Source organism: Schistocerca serialis, chromosome 8 (assembly GCF_023864345.2).
Source record: "Schistocerca serialis cubense isolate TAMUIC-IGC-003099 chromosome 8, iqSchSeri2.2, whole genome shotgun sequence".
Classification (NCBI taxonomy): Eukaryota; Metazoa; Arthropoda; class Insecta; order Orthoptera; family Acrididae; genus Schistocerca; species Schistocerca serialis.
In genome coordinates, this window is record NC_064645.1 from 345479919 (window position 1) to 345495312 (window position 15394).

Sequence of the window (15394 nt, forward strand, 5' to 3'; positions counted from 1 at the left end):
CACTTGTAGCAGAAGTCAGCGGCGTGCACGTAGTAGCGGACCAGGTTGCCGTCTACGGGCGGCGTCGCACAGAAGGCAACGTCAGGACACAGGTTGTAGCGGCCCTCTTTGCAGAAGCTGCACAGCCTGCAAGACACTCCGGGTTCTATTGCCACACGGTCACCTGTAATAGAAACGTTTTGAGTCCGCGCGCCGTTAATCCCTGTCAGTAGTATACCGCTTACAAGCAGCTTTGCCAAATAATGACATTATTGGAAAATAGTGAGTGTTACAGAACGTTCATCTAAATTACTTTATGAAGACAAGTCGTTGTTTAACGTTGTTACCTAAAATCTCCAAAAGTATTTGTTCGATTATCTTCAAATTTTTGTACGATTCTATAAAGAACGTTGAGACGGGCATAGGCTACATCATAAATGGGAAACATTGTCATCACAACTCTCGTAAAGTTCCTGAGCGATTTCATCAAATTTTTACTCAGTGCTCTAATGAACGTCCAGACGGATGTAGGCTATATATTTCTAATGTGTACAATATACAAATATATGTTTAATATAGAAAGTGGAGTCGGTGTTAGCAAAAATCTCGAAAAGTTCTTAGCCGATTTGATTCACATTTTTATGCGTTAGTGTGATAAACATCCAAATGGACATAGGCGGTGCACTTTTTTTAAACAACAATGTACAGATTTTCTGTTAAAACCGATTGCGAGGAAGAAAATGCTGCGATGTGCTGTGTTACGAAAATGTACGGTTTCGATTTATTTTATCGTAGGGTCTTTCAGCTACGATAGGATGGCATGTAAACCATTAGACAAATTGTTTCTCCTGTATATGTTCTTTCTGCTCTTTTCAAACAAAAATTGTGTACATAGGAGAGACCTGTTTCCTTTCTCACCGTCTGTTTTAGAGGAAAGTTGTATTTATGACACATCGACTTATTGCCTGAATACCACTATGGAATCTGAATGGGACGAAACTTTGTAATCCTACCAATTCACAGATTAAAACCATGTGTATTATTGTGATTGATGGAACTATCCTCACAGAATCAGCAGCTGGAAAGCTATCTTTCATACTCTATATATCAATGATCCCAACCTATTTGACCACTCATTTTCAGTGACTTCAGTTCTCGATCAAGGTATCGTTTTCAATAAAAATCAACAAGGCTCAAGGTAAGAGAGAGGTATAAGGGGGCAGAGTGGGGCGGTTGGACGAAATGGACAGAAAAAGGGGGAGGAGGAGATGGAAAGAGAGGGGAGAAGACGGTAGGAGATGTACAATGAGAGGGGGGGGGTAGGAGATGGGCAGAGAGAGGGGAGGGACTCAAGAACCCGTAACCAATTCTCATAATATGTAACAATTGCGAAGTATTGCCCAGTTCGCTACTAGAGCATGCATCAGAACTTCTGTGAAGTTCAGAAGGTAGGAGAGTAGGTACTGAATGAAGCGAAGCTGTGAGGGCTACACATGGTGGGGGGGGGGGGGGGGGGGGAGGAAGGGAAAAGGGTCGTGAGTCGTGCTTGGATAGAGCTCACTCAGTAGAGCATTTGCCCATGGAAGGAGAAGGTCCCCGGTTCGAGTCCCGATGCAACACACAGTTTTAATCTCCAAGAAAGTTTCAAGTCAGTTCACACTCCGCTGCAGAGTGATAATTCATTCTGGAACATTTATGTGTTACTGATGATTTGGTATACAGTCACAGTGGTCTTCATTGGTATTCACTTTATTGGGCAATAACACAAATTCTGCAAACTCCGTATGTTTTGAACACAAGGTATATGAGCGTTAACAAAGCTGCTGTACAGAGACACAACCGAAGATTTGGCATCCTATGAAAAGGATGTGTACAGGAGATCAGAAACAGTCTGAAATACTTGGAAAGGTGATGCGGGATAGGTTGTGCTGAGAAACAATTCTCAAAAGAAGATTTCAATGTATTGCGCCGTTTGCGAGTTAATTAGCACTGAAGTTAGCTAGTCAGAACGTTGCGCGCGTAGTTAAAGCCCCCCTCAGCCCCAAGGACAGTGTCATCAAACAAGTTCCTCGTTTGATTTCCTATAACAAAACGAGAGATCGATACAAAAATTGGACATGGGACGGTAGAACGGATCGAACCGGAGCCAAAGGTTGAGCAGTCTCGTGCACCACCATCTACCCTATTAGAAAAACTGACGCTAATTGTATCTGGTAGGCTGTTTGAACTTGCGAGCGCAACGGCCTGATTCACTAAATTCGGAGCTAATCAAGTCGGAAGTTAATTTAGCTCTTTCAGATTTGACTTCCAGTGTATTGGCAACTGACTTCTTGTGTATTTTATACCATTAAATGATCGTGTGCACCTTCAGGGCCCAGCGGTCGTTTTACTACTATATGTCACTTTCGGTTTAGTGTTTCTTGCTGTCCTCTGTAGCAGTAATGGTGCGCTAAGTTGGAAACAGTCAATATGGCGGTTCATTGCGAAGTAATTAAAGACTGTATGGAACGAAAGGACGTATTAGGAAACACAGTGTGCTCATGCAGGGGATATAGAATAGAGAAGTTTTCTAAGAAAGGGAAATGTGACACATTAAAAGTAATTTAATTTTAAAAAGTTTTTCTGAAAATATATTCTAGTACGGAAGAGAAACGTGGACGATAAAATTTTCAGACAAGAGGAGAACAGAAGCTGTAGAAATGTGTTGCTAAATTTAGAAAGGTGTGGTATGTTCCTATGGGACCAAATTGCTGAAGTCATCGGTCCCTACCTACGCTTACACACCAATCTAACTTAAACTAACTTACGCTAAGGACATTACACACACACCCATTCCCGAGGGAGCACTCGAACCTTCGACGGGGCGAGCCGTGCGAACCATGGCAATGCGCCCTTAACCACGCGGCTACCCCGCGCGGCTAATGTGTTGCTAAATAAGAATTCTCCATATTAGATACGATGACTGGATAGCTAACGCCGAGACTGAATCGAATTTGGGAAACACATTATGATGCAACCTGACCAACAATGTATCGGTTGATAGGACATATTTTGAGGCCTGAAAGAATAGTTAATTTGGTGGCAAACGGGTAAACAGTGGGTCAAAATCGTACAGGGAGACCAAGACTTGACCATTGCTATCATGCTGAAGTGGATATAGGTTGCAGAAATGAAGAACCTTGCACAGGATAGACATTTTATAAACCAACTACAATATGCATCTTTCCAACATGACGTCCAACACTTGACTTTTTCAAGGTCCGACTAACTAATAATCGCTCCCAAAAATCAGAGTTTCAAGTACGTCAAAGATCATAGTGACAAAAGAAAGAATACACATGAGAATAATATCATTGCAATATAAACATATCGATGTATCACAAATGAAATCAAATCTGAATGTTGTCTCAGAAATATGTCAACTACTTCTACAGGTACACAGTAGAATATTACTGGTATCCAGAGGTGCAGGTGAGCTGCCGTAATGGTTACGTAATTCAAGTACCATTACAAGTACTTGAACAGACACTGGACCACATAGCAAAAGTGTTGAGGATCAGCTGAGGACTTTTAGAATCCGCATCTCATGCTATGAAGTGGATACATGATCTGCACTTCGATCTGTAGTCAGTAACTAGTCTTTAATGCTGTATATGTTATATCTGTGTGGTTGTTCTGTCGTACTTTTATGTCTTTTATGTTCTCTTACATATGTTACGCATTTTATTCTTGTCTATTATGGTATTTGTATTTGCATATATCCTGCTGCCTCGTGCAATACGATAAAGAAATAATGTAAAAAGCAATCGGCGTTGCGGAAATATACGGAACACCTTCGAAAGTTAAAGAATACAATAGTAATCTATATGTGGAAGTGTTGCGGAGTACGTAGTACTTACCGCACTTCAGGTTCGTCACGGTACATCCCACTTTCTCGACGACCCCTGCCGCTTCATGTCCAAGAACCATAGGCTCCTTCACTACAAACTCTCCTATCCGACCATCAACATAGTAATGGACGTCGGAGGCACATACACCAACAGGTCCCATCTTTAGAAGAACTTCTGCAAATGAGAATAAAAGTAGCAATGTAATAGCCATTAAATATATTGTAGCTTCCGGAAAGGAAAACATACGAGTAGAAGGAAACACATTCATAATGTGTTCGTTTAGCATCACGTGTCTGTTAAACCTCTCTTAATTCTTGATAACCACCGCATTTTCTCCTGTGTAGTGTTCATTGTTATACAGACATGTATTTCATGACTACAATTTCAATGATAAGAAATTCAGCTTCAGCATAACATCATGTAATTAACGTCTTCGTAATTATGAGTTTACATTGTAAAGTAATGTGAATTAAATTCTCTTACTTTCGTTTACCTTTAGTATAAGTATAGAGTAAAATGGTTTTCAGGTTTAATTCTCGAATGTGTGACGTTTATGACGTTTCAAAGTTGGGTCCAATAAAAACAGAACTTGTGAAAGAAAGTGAAATATGACGAATAATATGGGAACAATTGAGCTAAAGTGTCGAAGAAAGTGCAAATAGGAGAAATTGCTACATATCTTCAAGGCACGTCCGTATATATTATACAGATAAACAAAGGCGACGGAAGAAATAATTACTGCAATATAATACACAAGACTGTATAGTGTGTTTCTTCGGCAACCATCTGTTCCATTATTGTCCTGGAATGTCACAACATATGAACTGGTAGAGAAGAAGTAGTGAAGAATATAAAACGAGTGGTTTGGTACCATGAAAGTATGCTTGATTTACTACTAAAAGTTTTGCTTTATTACTGAAATTGAGTTCTTATAACTTACGGTCATACTTCGGTTCAGGAATAGGCCGTTGCTCCTGAAATGAAAAGGAAAAGTTAATAGCTAATTTTATTAAATAAAATTGCGAGTAATAGCAATGCCAATGAAAAGGCGACAATATTTAAATCAGAGTGCCAAAGCTTATCAAGGTTAACATCAATAATATTAGATGCTAATTTATAAATTTTCTGACCGCTTGAGTGGTTTTTTAGTGCATGTGCCTTAGATAGTTAGTTATTCTGTACAGTTTGATCAGTCTTCTTGCTTTCGCTGTTATTTGTTTTCAAATAAACCAGGAAGTGAAAATCTGTGTACTTTTCGTTACTGGAAGGCTGTATCATTTAATCTTAAAACATAAGTTTCTTGTTGAGGCCTCGGTCTGTGGAAATAACAACAATTCAATTGATTATAACTGCCTTTTTTATCTAGCAAAAGATAAAACTCTGCCATTTAGATAAAGTGTAAGGCGCTCTCTCTCTCTCTCTCTCTCTCTCTCTCTCTCTCTCTCTCTCTCGCGCGCGCACACACACACACACACACACACACACACACACACTAGCACATTAGAACGGGCATTTAAATCTGGCTACACGAGCAAGGAAAATATCTAGATCTCCAGCAGAAGAAACTTGCAGTGTGATTGAACATGACCCTACCAGTTTTTGATAAAAACTGGTGTTGACGTTGGAAAGTCCAGTTCCTATTCGAGCAAATTTTGGATTGGCTCAAGTAGTGAACATTTAGGGCGGATTTGGAGACCAAGAAAAGGAAAGTATTTTTTTTTTCATGGGTGAACAGTTAGAAATGCCAAGGGTTTTGTAAAATAGTATCAAACTTATGGAATGTTGTGACAAAAAATAATGCAGATCTCTGTCACACACATTAGCAATTTGACTGGCAGAAGTGGCTTTTTCTCTGCACAAAGTAGTTACTGCTGTCCACAGCGAACCTCAAATTCGTTAGATATTTTTAGATTTTCAGGAAGGTTTTTGACACCGTTCCTAGCAATTGGTTTCTAATCAAGCTAGTATACCCTCTGTGTCCTCGGTGGCTTAGATGGATGCCGGCACGGTGGCTCAGCGTGTTCGGTCAGAGGGTTACGTACCCTCTATAATAAAAAGATTGAGTTAATCGATCATCAACGAACTTAATCGGATGTCTTACGACGTCCACCCCGAACAGATACAACGAATAAAAGCAGAAAAAAAATGGATAGAGCGTCTGCCATGTAAGCAGGAGATCCCGGGTTCGAGTCCCGGTCGGGGCACACATTTTCATCTGTCCCCGTTGACGTATGTCAACGCCTATAAGCAGCTAAGGGTTGTCATTTCATTGTAAGTTTCTGATTCTTTAAAGAACTGTTGTCCCTCGTATAAAACAGATTTAAGGTTCTTATTACTTTACAACTGAGTTAATGTGTTAAATAGTGGACGACAGGTATGTACATGAGGAAGTTTACACATGCTTTGAAATTAAGTTTAAAGTTTGTCGGAAGAGTCTAAGTGCTCTCATTATGAAACAACAGATAAATATAGTCTGGGTAATTTGCCCACTGATTTAAGCAAAAGCTGGTTTTGCACGCATCTCAGTGTTTATGAGGTCATATCTGCTGAACGGGACTCGAACCCTATTCCTCCTGGACGGAAAGTCCAAGTGTACCCCTCCAACACAATCAAACCACCAGAGGTGCTTGGAATTGACAGGAAATTAAAAATGGATGTGTCATTTCTGGGACTCGAGCCCTGATTCTGCTCAGTGTACTTTATTTATTTTGGTGTGTTCAAATGGTACAAATGGCTATGAGCACTATGGGACTTAACATCTGAGGTCATCAGTCCCCTAGAACTTAGAACTACTTACACCTAACTAACCTAAGGACATCACACACATCCATGCCCGAGGCAGGATTCGAGCCTGCGACCGTAGATGTCACGTGGTTCCAGACTGAAGCGCCTAGAGCCGCTCGACAAGACAGACCGGCAATTAATCACAAATATCAGGCCTAATTACACAATCATATCCATAGCGCTATATAGGGATGGCATAAAATCGCAATACCACTCAAAACTGTTGATACCATACACTTTTGTTATCGTGCTGGGAAAAAATTTCGCGATACCACTCGAAACTAGCGACAGACACACTCAAACTCTACCCTACACCTACAAGCTGGCAGGAGAGAGGCTGAGGTGTAAGGTACTACCTTTATTCCATTTGGTGGGAAATATGTTCACCTGACGAGATGCAGGTGTTGGAAAGAGAGGAGTTTAAAAAGCGTATTACTTGTAAGCATACAGTATCTATCGTCGTTTGTCGTCAGAGTTCGCTATAGCTCTCTGCTCAAAAACCATCCTGCAGCCCAGGCAATCGAAGCCAGTACATGCTACTACAACTGAAGGAAAAATATGCATCACAGTTCTATTTCCACTTCGGAATAGTCGTGAGAATGCCTGATGTATCACATGTACTGGGGAAAATCGTCGGCCTAAAAGACTGCAAAGGGAGTGGTAGTTGAACGTGCATTCTCAGCGATAGGGTCCACAGGCTGCCGAAAATCGACGCCCTCTTCCTCCCTCCCTCCATCCCTCCATCCACCTATGGAGGGGGACACAGCCTTCTTGAAACTTCCAGCTGCTCCGCCTACCACCTTGGGGGACGGGCAGGCCATTGTCCGCACTCGGCTTTCCAACATATGGCCGCCACCTTAAGGCAGCGGTCCTGGACAACACAAAACAGAAATCTAGTAGCATAACCCTGATCATCTGGAGAACGCGCCAGATGGCTATTTCAGAAGTCAGCTGGTTGTGAAACAGGAATCCCCTACCGTATAAAGCGACCGCCGTCCCACGTTGGCATTCCTCAGAGCCGTGATAAATGACTGCTATCCAGACCAAGGGAGAGATGCATCTCTTAGAGAGCTCGCCCGCCGGTGCAGGCTGCACTATTTAACATAAACGCGTCTCCCTTTAATAATGCAACCATTAAAAAAGGGAAACGATAATAAATGTCCTTTTTCCACGAAAATAGGCAAAGTCGATTTTCTTTTTTGTTTTATGAGCAAAATCGGTATAGTTTTACGTTCGACTCCTGTCGCATCCCATTTGTTTGTGACGTCCAGCGAAGTGTGCCACCGCCGATTACATATGATCAGCAGGGAAAAGAAAAAACTTCGACTATTTTGATGCGAGAACTACGGACGACCGCAGAATGTCCTTGTTATTTCGGAACCATCGTGAGAATAAATAAAAAACGAGAATTTAAACTCCAAAGAAAAAAAATTAATAATTTGTATTAAGCAATTGCTTTTAGCCTACTTAACAAATTACACGACCTGAGAGCGTCTTTTGCGTTCATTGTCTGTAAATAAACTGTCATGCATGTGATATAACATTAATCTTTCATGCCATTGGCTCTCATGTCAGGAAAAACACAATCATTTTACATTAGAGCACAACAAGCTATAATTCAAGATAACGTAGTCCTTTTGTACACTATGACAGGTTCCTTTTACCAGTGTGATGCTATATCATACTAGCGTTTACGAAACAAATCAGTAGAACCTGTCTCGCCCTGTGTAGGTGGAAGATGGAAATTTCGTTAAAAAAGATATAGCCACAATGTAAAAAAAGAAATGCTTTTCAAAAATCATTCCCTGGTGCCCTAGATATCTCTTTCACCCACCAGGTGGCATGTCATTGATATAAATTAGATAGGCTAATTAATTAAATTGATCATGAGAGCAACTTTGCGTGGTGAGTAATTTATTTTTCCAGAAGTTGGATTACACTCGCCAAGTAAGTCAGCTGGGAATAAATGAATGGAACACGATGTTCTTTTTGAGGAACACTATTGAGAATGTTATCTAAAGCTGATAACAGAGGGATTCTATAGCCCACAACATTCATTTCACGTAAGGACCGCACTATTAAAAACGCAATCATAACGTCTATGTTACCATCACCCAGCATAAAAAGCGGTCTTGAATCTACAGAGGCTCACATGAGTCGCTGATAGTGTTACGCTTTCAGGTAGAAATGCTGTCTCTGATTTGGAATCAAGTCTATCCTTTCTACCACATACTTGCATTGTATCTTGTAGAGACGTCTTTTAGTGGTTACAGCCACTGGTGAATCATATTTGCGCCATTCTCCTATCTCAAAAGGAGTCCCTTTCTTTCCGAATCTTTCTGCTAAGGATACCATACGCCAAGAACTCCAGTGCTGTATTTTGACAGTCCTTCTGCATCTTTTAACTGCTCCAAAGTCTCTACCCTGCCCCACCTGCAGCTTAGTCTATGTGATCGTCCCAATTAAAGTGTGTCCTGTTACAGAAGTCGGAGAGCGTTATATCTAAGATCTTCTGCATCCCGTGGGGAAACAGGACGACCTGAGTTAATGTGACAGGAGCGCATCACTCGGTGGAAATGGGAACATGGTGTCCTAGCTCCGCCAACCGTGTACAGTGTGTAAGGCAGGCGTCATACGAAGATTTCTCATGCAACACGAGGTAGTGAGCAGTTACGGTGGTGTTTCTTGTTGGCAAAATTAGGAAGACTACACATCATACATTGCATGGAGGAAGGACAAAGATTATGCTACTGCATTGCGACACATCCCCAGTCAACACACAGGTAGTCCGAAGGAGATCTGTGTCTCTCAGCGTCCATTAATGTTTAACATCCAAACATATTGGGCGATCCTTTTAAATGTACAGGTATTTGTTCATTGGAGCTGGTGGTTCATGATCGAATTCGCTTCCACAGAACGGTGTAAATTTTCATCACCTGTTCTGTAGGATGACCATATCCAACAGACTATTAATCACACGAGAGGGTTCCTGTATTGCTCCTTAATAAGTAGTTTAAAACATTGGCTTCTTTTCCGTTGTAACACGCCCAATCAGTGTACACCGCGATTCACTGTTTTTTCTACCATCTCTTAGAAATCGGTGTCAGCTGATGCTAAATTGATATTAGCATGTTTCGATGCACTGGCTCTCACAGAAAACTGAACATCGCATGGCATAAGCTATATAGCTACCACAACACAGGCAGGTAGAAATAACACAGACACAATGTTTCTCATTGACAAAATGTAGAAGACAACCCAACACATGGAAACTGGAAATGTTTGCCGTATTGTAGAGCACTTCCAGCAGCTATTCGTATGTGATTACCTGTACAGTTAATCTCGTCTGCCCATCGACAGTGTAGGGGGTGTCTCAGTGCTGCGTTTCGAAAAGCATTGTTCCTTCATCTTGCAGTCATGTCCGTGGTTACTGTTAGAGTGTTGACCAGCGGCGGAAGGTGCTGTTAACAACAAACGTGATGTAGTGCAAATAAAAAGAGTTGCTGTCATCTGACTGGTGAAAAAGGAAATGAAAACATGTGTAGGGCATTGCAGCATACTGAAATAGGACAAGTCTGTAGCAATGAGGAACGCTTCCAAACAACTGTATTAAGGTGATGACCTCTACATTTAATCCCATGTTCCACAGCAACAAGTGGAAGATTTCCAGTGTTGCATCAAGGTTCCCTCAATCTCAACGGAATGGCGTCAGTCAATCATTATGCGATAATCAGCAGCGTACCCAGTGGATGGTCGTGATGGGAACGACACCATTGATATGGAGCAATGTACTGTAATACACACTGCAGTTAATAGCGAGATCAATTTTAGCAAGTTTACCCAGAAGTCGGAGAGACTAATATCGACCACATTCTGAAATCTGTGTAGGAACAGAGTGAGCTGAGTTAATGCAATATTAGCGTGTTTTGACCACTCTATGGAAGTGGGAACATGTTGTAGCCCCACCACCCATGTACGATATGTGAGGTCTGCACCAAATGAAGTCTGTTCCTGCAACACGACGTCGTATAAAAGAGTGTGTGATCAGTTATGGTCGTGTTCCTTATCATAGGAACACTCAATTTCATACAGGTACTGCCGTCCGAAGCAGATCCGCGTCCCTCAGGATCTATTCACATCTGTAACCGAAACATTCTATCATCGTTACTCGGTACCACCTAGCAGTGAAAACTTCCGCTAATTTCATCCAATAGATTATTACGGCATCTCTCTGCTGCTATATCGAAAACAAATACCGTCTTCATGCCGCCATCGAGCATATCGGGCTATCCTTTTAAATATACAGCTGTTGACCCAGTCGAGCAGGCAGCCTGTGATCGATGTTGCTTGCAAAAGACCCTGTGTAAAGTTTCATCACCTGTACTGTACGAGGCCCATCTCCCATACATCATCAGCTGCAGGAGAGTGTCCCTATTTTGTTTTTGATACGCAGCTTTTTCTGCTGTAGCACGCATTGTGCAAATACGAGGGAGGACCCAAAAGAAACCGGGCTCCGTGGGCGCTGCCACTCGTAGACGTAGTGCAGGGTTCTCACGCTTGATGGTGTTAGTAGAGACCTTCATGAAACAGCTGTGCAGACGGCGTCAGTGTAGAGCTGAACGTGAAAGTGTGGTTTTGTGTTTCTCTGACTGTTGGCGGGCTACCTCTGCGAAGTCGTTATGGCGACTTTAAAAGAACAAAGTGTGTGTGTGTGAAGTTTTGTTTCTTGCTTAAAAAAAAAACTGCAACAGAGACACATCAAATGCTTCAGGAGGACGCTATGAGCCGCACACAGGTTTTCGATTGGTTTGGGCGCGTTAAACGTGGTGAGATGTGTGTTGAAGACCAAGCTCGTTCTGGACGCCCTTCAACATCGCGAAATGAGGAGAAAAAAGGTCCGCCAAAAGATCAACGAGCATCGTCGCCAAACGATCGACCAAATTTCAGCAGGGACAGGAATCAGTTGGAGCTCGTGCCAGCCGATTTTGAGTGAGGATTTGCACATGAGACGTGTTGCTGCTAAATTTGTTCCGCGCCTTCTCACACAGGAGCAAAAAAACCATCCGCATGAATGTGTGTCAGGACTTGAAACAGAGATTGCTCGTGATCCAAACTTCTTGAACAAAGTCATTACAGGGGATGAGAGTTGGTGTTACGGGTATGACCCAGAAACCACGCAAGTGTCAAGCCAGTGGAGGACTCCCAACTCTCCCAGACTAAAAAAAGCAAGGCAGGTGATGTCAAATGTGAAGACGATGATCATTGTGTTTTTTGATGTTCGTGGAATTGTGCATCGGGAATTCGTACCCCCTGGCCAGGCTGTTAACCAGCACTTCTACTTTGATGATTTAAGGCGTCTGCGAGAGGATGTGAGGAGGAAACGCCCGGAACTTTGGCGACCAGGTGAGTGGTTTCTGCAGCACGAGAACGCTCCAGCACACACGGCCTTACGAGTGACCCACTATTTGGCACCTCAGAGGTGGTCTGTCGTTCCCCACGCTCCGTATTCGCCGGACCTAGCCCCGTGCGACTTTTTCCTATTTCCACGAATGAAAAAAACGCTAAAAGGGGAGCGTTATGACGATGTGGAGGCGGTAAAAACAGCTTCGCAAAGGGCAATGGACAATATCAAACTTGAAGAGTTCCAAACATGCTTCCAACAGGGGGAAAAGAGACTTGAGAAGTGCATGGCATGTAATGGAGAGTATTTTGAAGGTGTCTGAAGTAATTTTGTAAAAAGGCTCATCAATAAATTTTTTATGACAACAATCCGGTTTCTTTTGGGTCCCCCCTCGTACATACATTTCTTTTTTCTCCGCCACGACTTCAACGTCTGTGTCAAATTCTGACATTGACACGTTTTGGTCCATTGGCTGCCCCAGAAAACTAGACATCACAAGGTGTAAATCATGTTGGTGATGCTTGCGGGGGTCAGGGATTTTCTCTGCCTCGTGATGACTGGGTGTTGTGTGCTGTCCTTAGGTTAGTTAGGTTTAAGTAGTTCTAAGTTCTAGGGGACTGATGACCTCAGATGTTAAGTCCCATAGTGCCCAGAGCCATTTGAACCATTTTTTTATGCTTGCGGGCCTTCAAATAAAAATTGGTGGTGTAGTGGCCCTCGTGCTGATCCCACAACACACCCACGCACTGGGTGATTGAAATAAAAGACAGTCACAACATAAGGAAACTGGAAGAGTTTTGAGGCATTGTGGAGCGTTTCCAAACTGCTGCCCTCATGTGATTGACTATCTCTACATTTAAACTCATGATTCATAGTGATGGGGTAGCTGATGACGCTGTGCTCCGTTTGACTGATTTGTCATTTTCTGCCATGCATGCGATCACTGTTTCGGTGTTAGCCATCCCTGGAAGGTGTTGCCCCCCTCCACCGAGACCCTTTTCTCCATCTCAAACAAGCGATGTCAGTCGATCATTACATCGTAATCAACAGCGTGCCAGTGGGCTGTTGGGATGGAAAAGGCGCCGTCGATGTACTGTAACAATAAGCATCATAATTGATAGTGTGATCAATTTTAGCAATTTTATCGTACTTTCAACGCAGACCAATATCGCGGCAGCATGTTTAGTAATTGCTGTATAATCGCTAGACTGTCCTTCCACTACTTTGCGAGTACCATCGTGAATGTAGATATGAGTATATGACTGTACAGTACGTCCATTCATTGTTTATTCTCAAAAATCTACATCATCAAAGTATAGCATACAGGAACCTACATATCTCTAGCACTTCGATCATAGTGTATAATATAAAATCTTTCTGTATGTGGATGGGAGTCACAGGGCATTCTTAGGACAAATCTAGAGACCTAAAGATCTCCTCGCATTGTCTTTGACCAACGCTCCCAGCAGCTGACCAAACGTAGACCGCTACATTCCACGTTTCATGTAGGAACATTGATAAGCATGCTGCTGCGTCATTGGTGGGTGTTGAAATTATGATACAATTCCTAAAATTGATGAGATTATTAACTATGATGCTTATTATGACAGTACATCGATAGCGTCCTTTCCATCCCAACCATCCACTGGTACGCTGTTGATTACCACATAATGACTGACTGACACCGTATCTTTGAAATGGAGAAAGAGTCTTGGTGGAGGGGGCAACAACTTATGGGGATGGGTAACCCCAAAAAAGTGACCGCGTGCATGGTAGCAAATGAGGAATCATTCAAGTGGAATACAGCGTCATCCGCTATCCTGTCACTGTGAATGATGAGTTTAAATGTAGCGGTCGTCAATCACATTTGGACAGCAGTTTGGAAACGCTCCACAATGCCTCAAATCTCTCCCAGTTTCCTTATGTTGTGACTGACTTTTATGTCAATCACCCAGTTCGATGTCTCGTTTTCTGGGGGTGCCAATGGACCAAAACGTGTTACTGTCAGTTTAGAACCTCACACAGATGTCGAAGTTGTGGCGAAAAAAAAAAGAAATATATCTATGTGCACAAAGCGTGTTACGGCCGAAAAACCGGGGTATCAAACAACGAAATAGGGACCCCCTCCTGCAGCTGATAATGTGTGGGAGATGGACCTCGTACAGTACAGACGATAAAACACTACACAGGTCTGTGCAAGCAACATAGATCACATGCTGCCTGCTCGAATGGACCAACACCTGTATATTTAAAAGTATCGCCGTATGTGCTCAATGCCTGCATGTAGACGGTATTTGTTTGTGATGTATCAGAAAAGAGCTGCAGTCAAAATTTATTGGGTGAAATTAGCGGAGCTTTTATAGCTGGTTAATTTTCTCTGCTGGATGGTACAGAATAATTATGAATGTTTCGGTGATAGACATCAATGAATCCTGAGGGACGCACATCTGCTTCGAACGGCAGTATCTGTATGATGTTGAGTCCTAAATTTCCCGATAAGGAACACCACCATAACTGTTCACACTGTCTTTTACACGTCACTATGTTGCACGAGCAGGCTTCATTTGGTGCTGACCTTACACATCGTACATGAGTGGCGTAACTACGACAACATACTCCTATTGCATTAACTCAGCTCACTCTGTTTCTACACAGGTTTCAGAATGTGGTCGATATGACTCTCCCAGATTTCTGGGTAAAATTAATAAAATTGATCTCACTATCAACTGAGGTATGTATTGCAATCCATTACTCCATATCACTCGTGTCTTTCCCATCCCGTCCACTGAGTACGCTGTTGATTACTGTACAATGATTGTCTGCCACAACCTTGTTGAGATGGAGGGAACCTTGACGCAACACTATATTTCTGTTACTTGTCGCTGTGGAACATGGGATTCAGTGTAGAGGTCATCACCTTAATACAGTTGTTTTTAAGCATTCCTCTTTTTATTTGTGCTACCTCACGCATGTTGTGAACAGCACCTTCCACCGATGGTCAACACCGGCACAGTAATCATGTACATGACTGCAAAATGAAGGAACAATGCTTTTCGAAATGGAGCACTCAGACATCCGCTACCCTGTTAATGAGAAGATGAGAATAACTGTACAGGTAATCACCTTCGAATGTCTATTGAAAGTGCTCTACAATACTGCAAACACTTCCAGTTTCCATATGTTGCGATGTCTTCCACATTTTTGTCAATGAGAAACATTGTGTCTGTGTTTCATTTCTACCAGCCTGTGGTGTGGTAGCTGTATAGCTTATGCCATGTGATGTTCGGTTTTCTGTGAGAGCCAGAGGATAGAAACATGCTAATGTCGGTTTAGCATCAGC

At 42.4% G+C, this 15394-nt stretch overlaps 1 protein-coding gene across 1 annotated transcript in view; it reads right to left on the reverse strand.

Annotated features, from left to right (window-relative positions):
• Positions 1 to 15394, reverse strand: part of LOC126417012 (sorbitol dehydrogenase-like) — a 77682-nt gene that overhangs the window by 47245 nt on the left and 15043 nt on the right. The window contains exons 2-4 of the mRNA XM_050084900.1: positions 4810 to 4843; positions 3879 to 4043; positions 4 to 163 (exon numbers count right to left, since the gene is read on the reverse strand). Of these exons, the coding sequence (XP_049940857.1) occupies positions 4 to 163; positions 3879 to 4043; positions 4810 to 4843 (359 nt within the window). The remainder of the gene's footprint in view (positions 1 to 3; positions 164 to 3878; positions 4044 to 4809; positions 4844 to 15394) is intronic.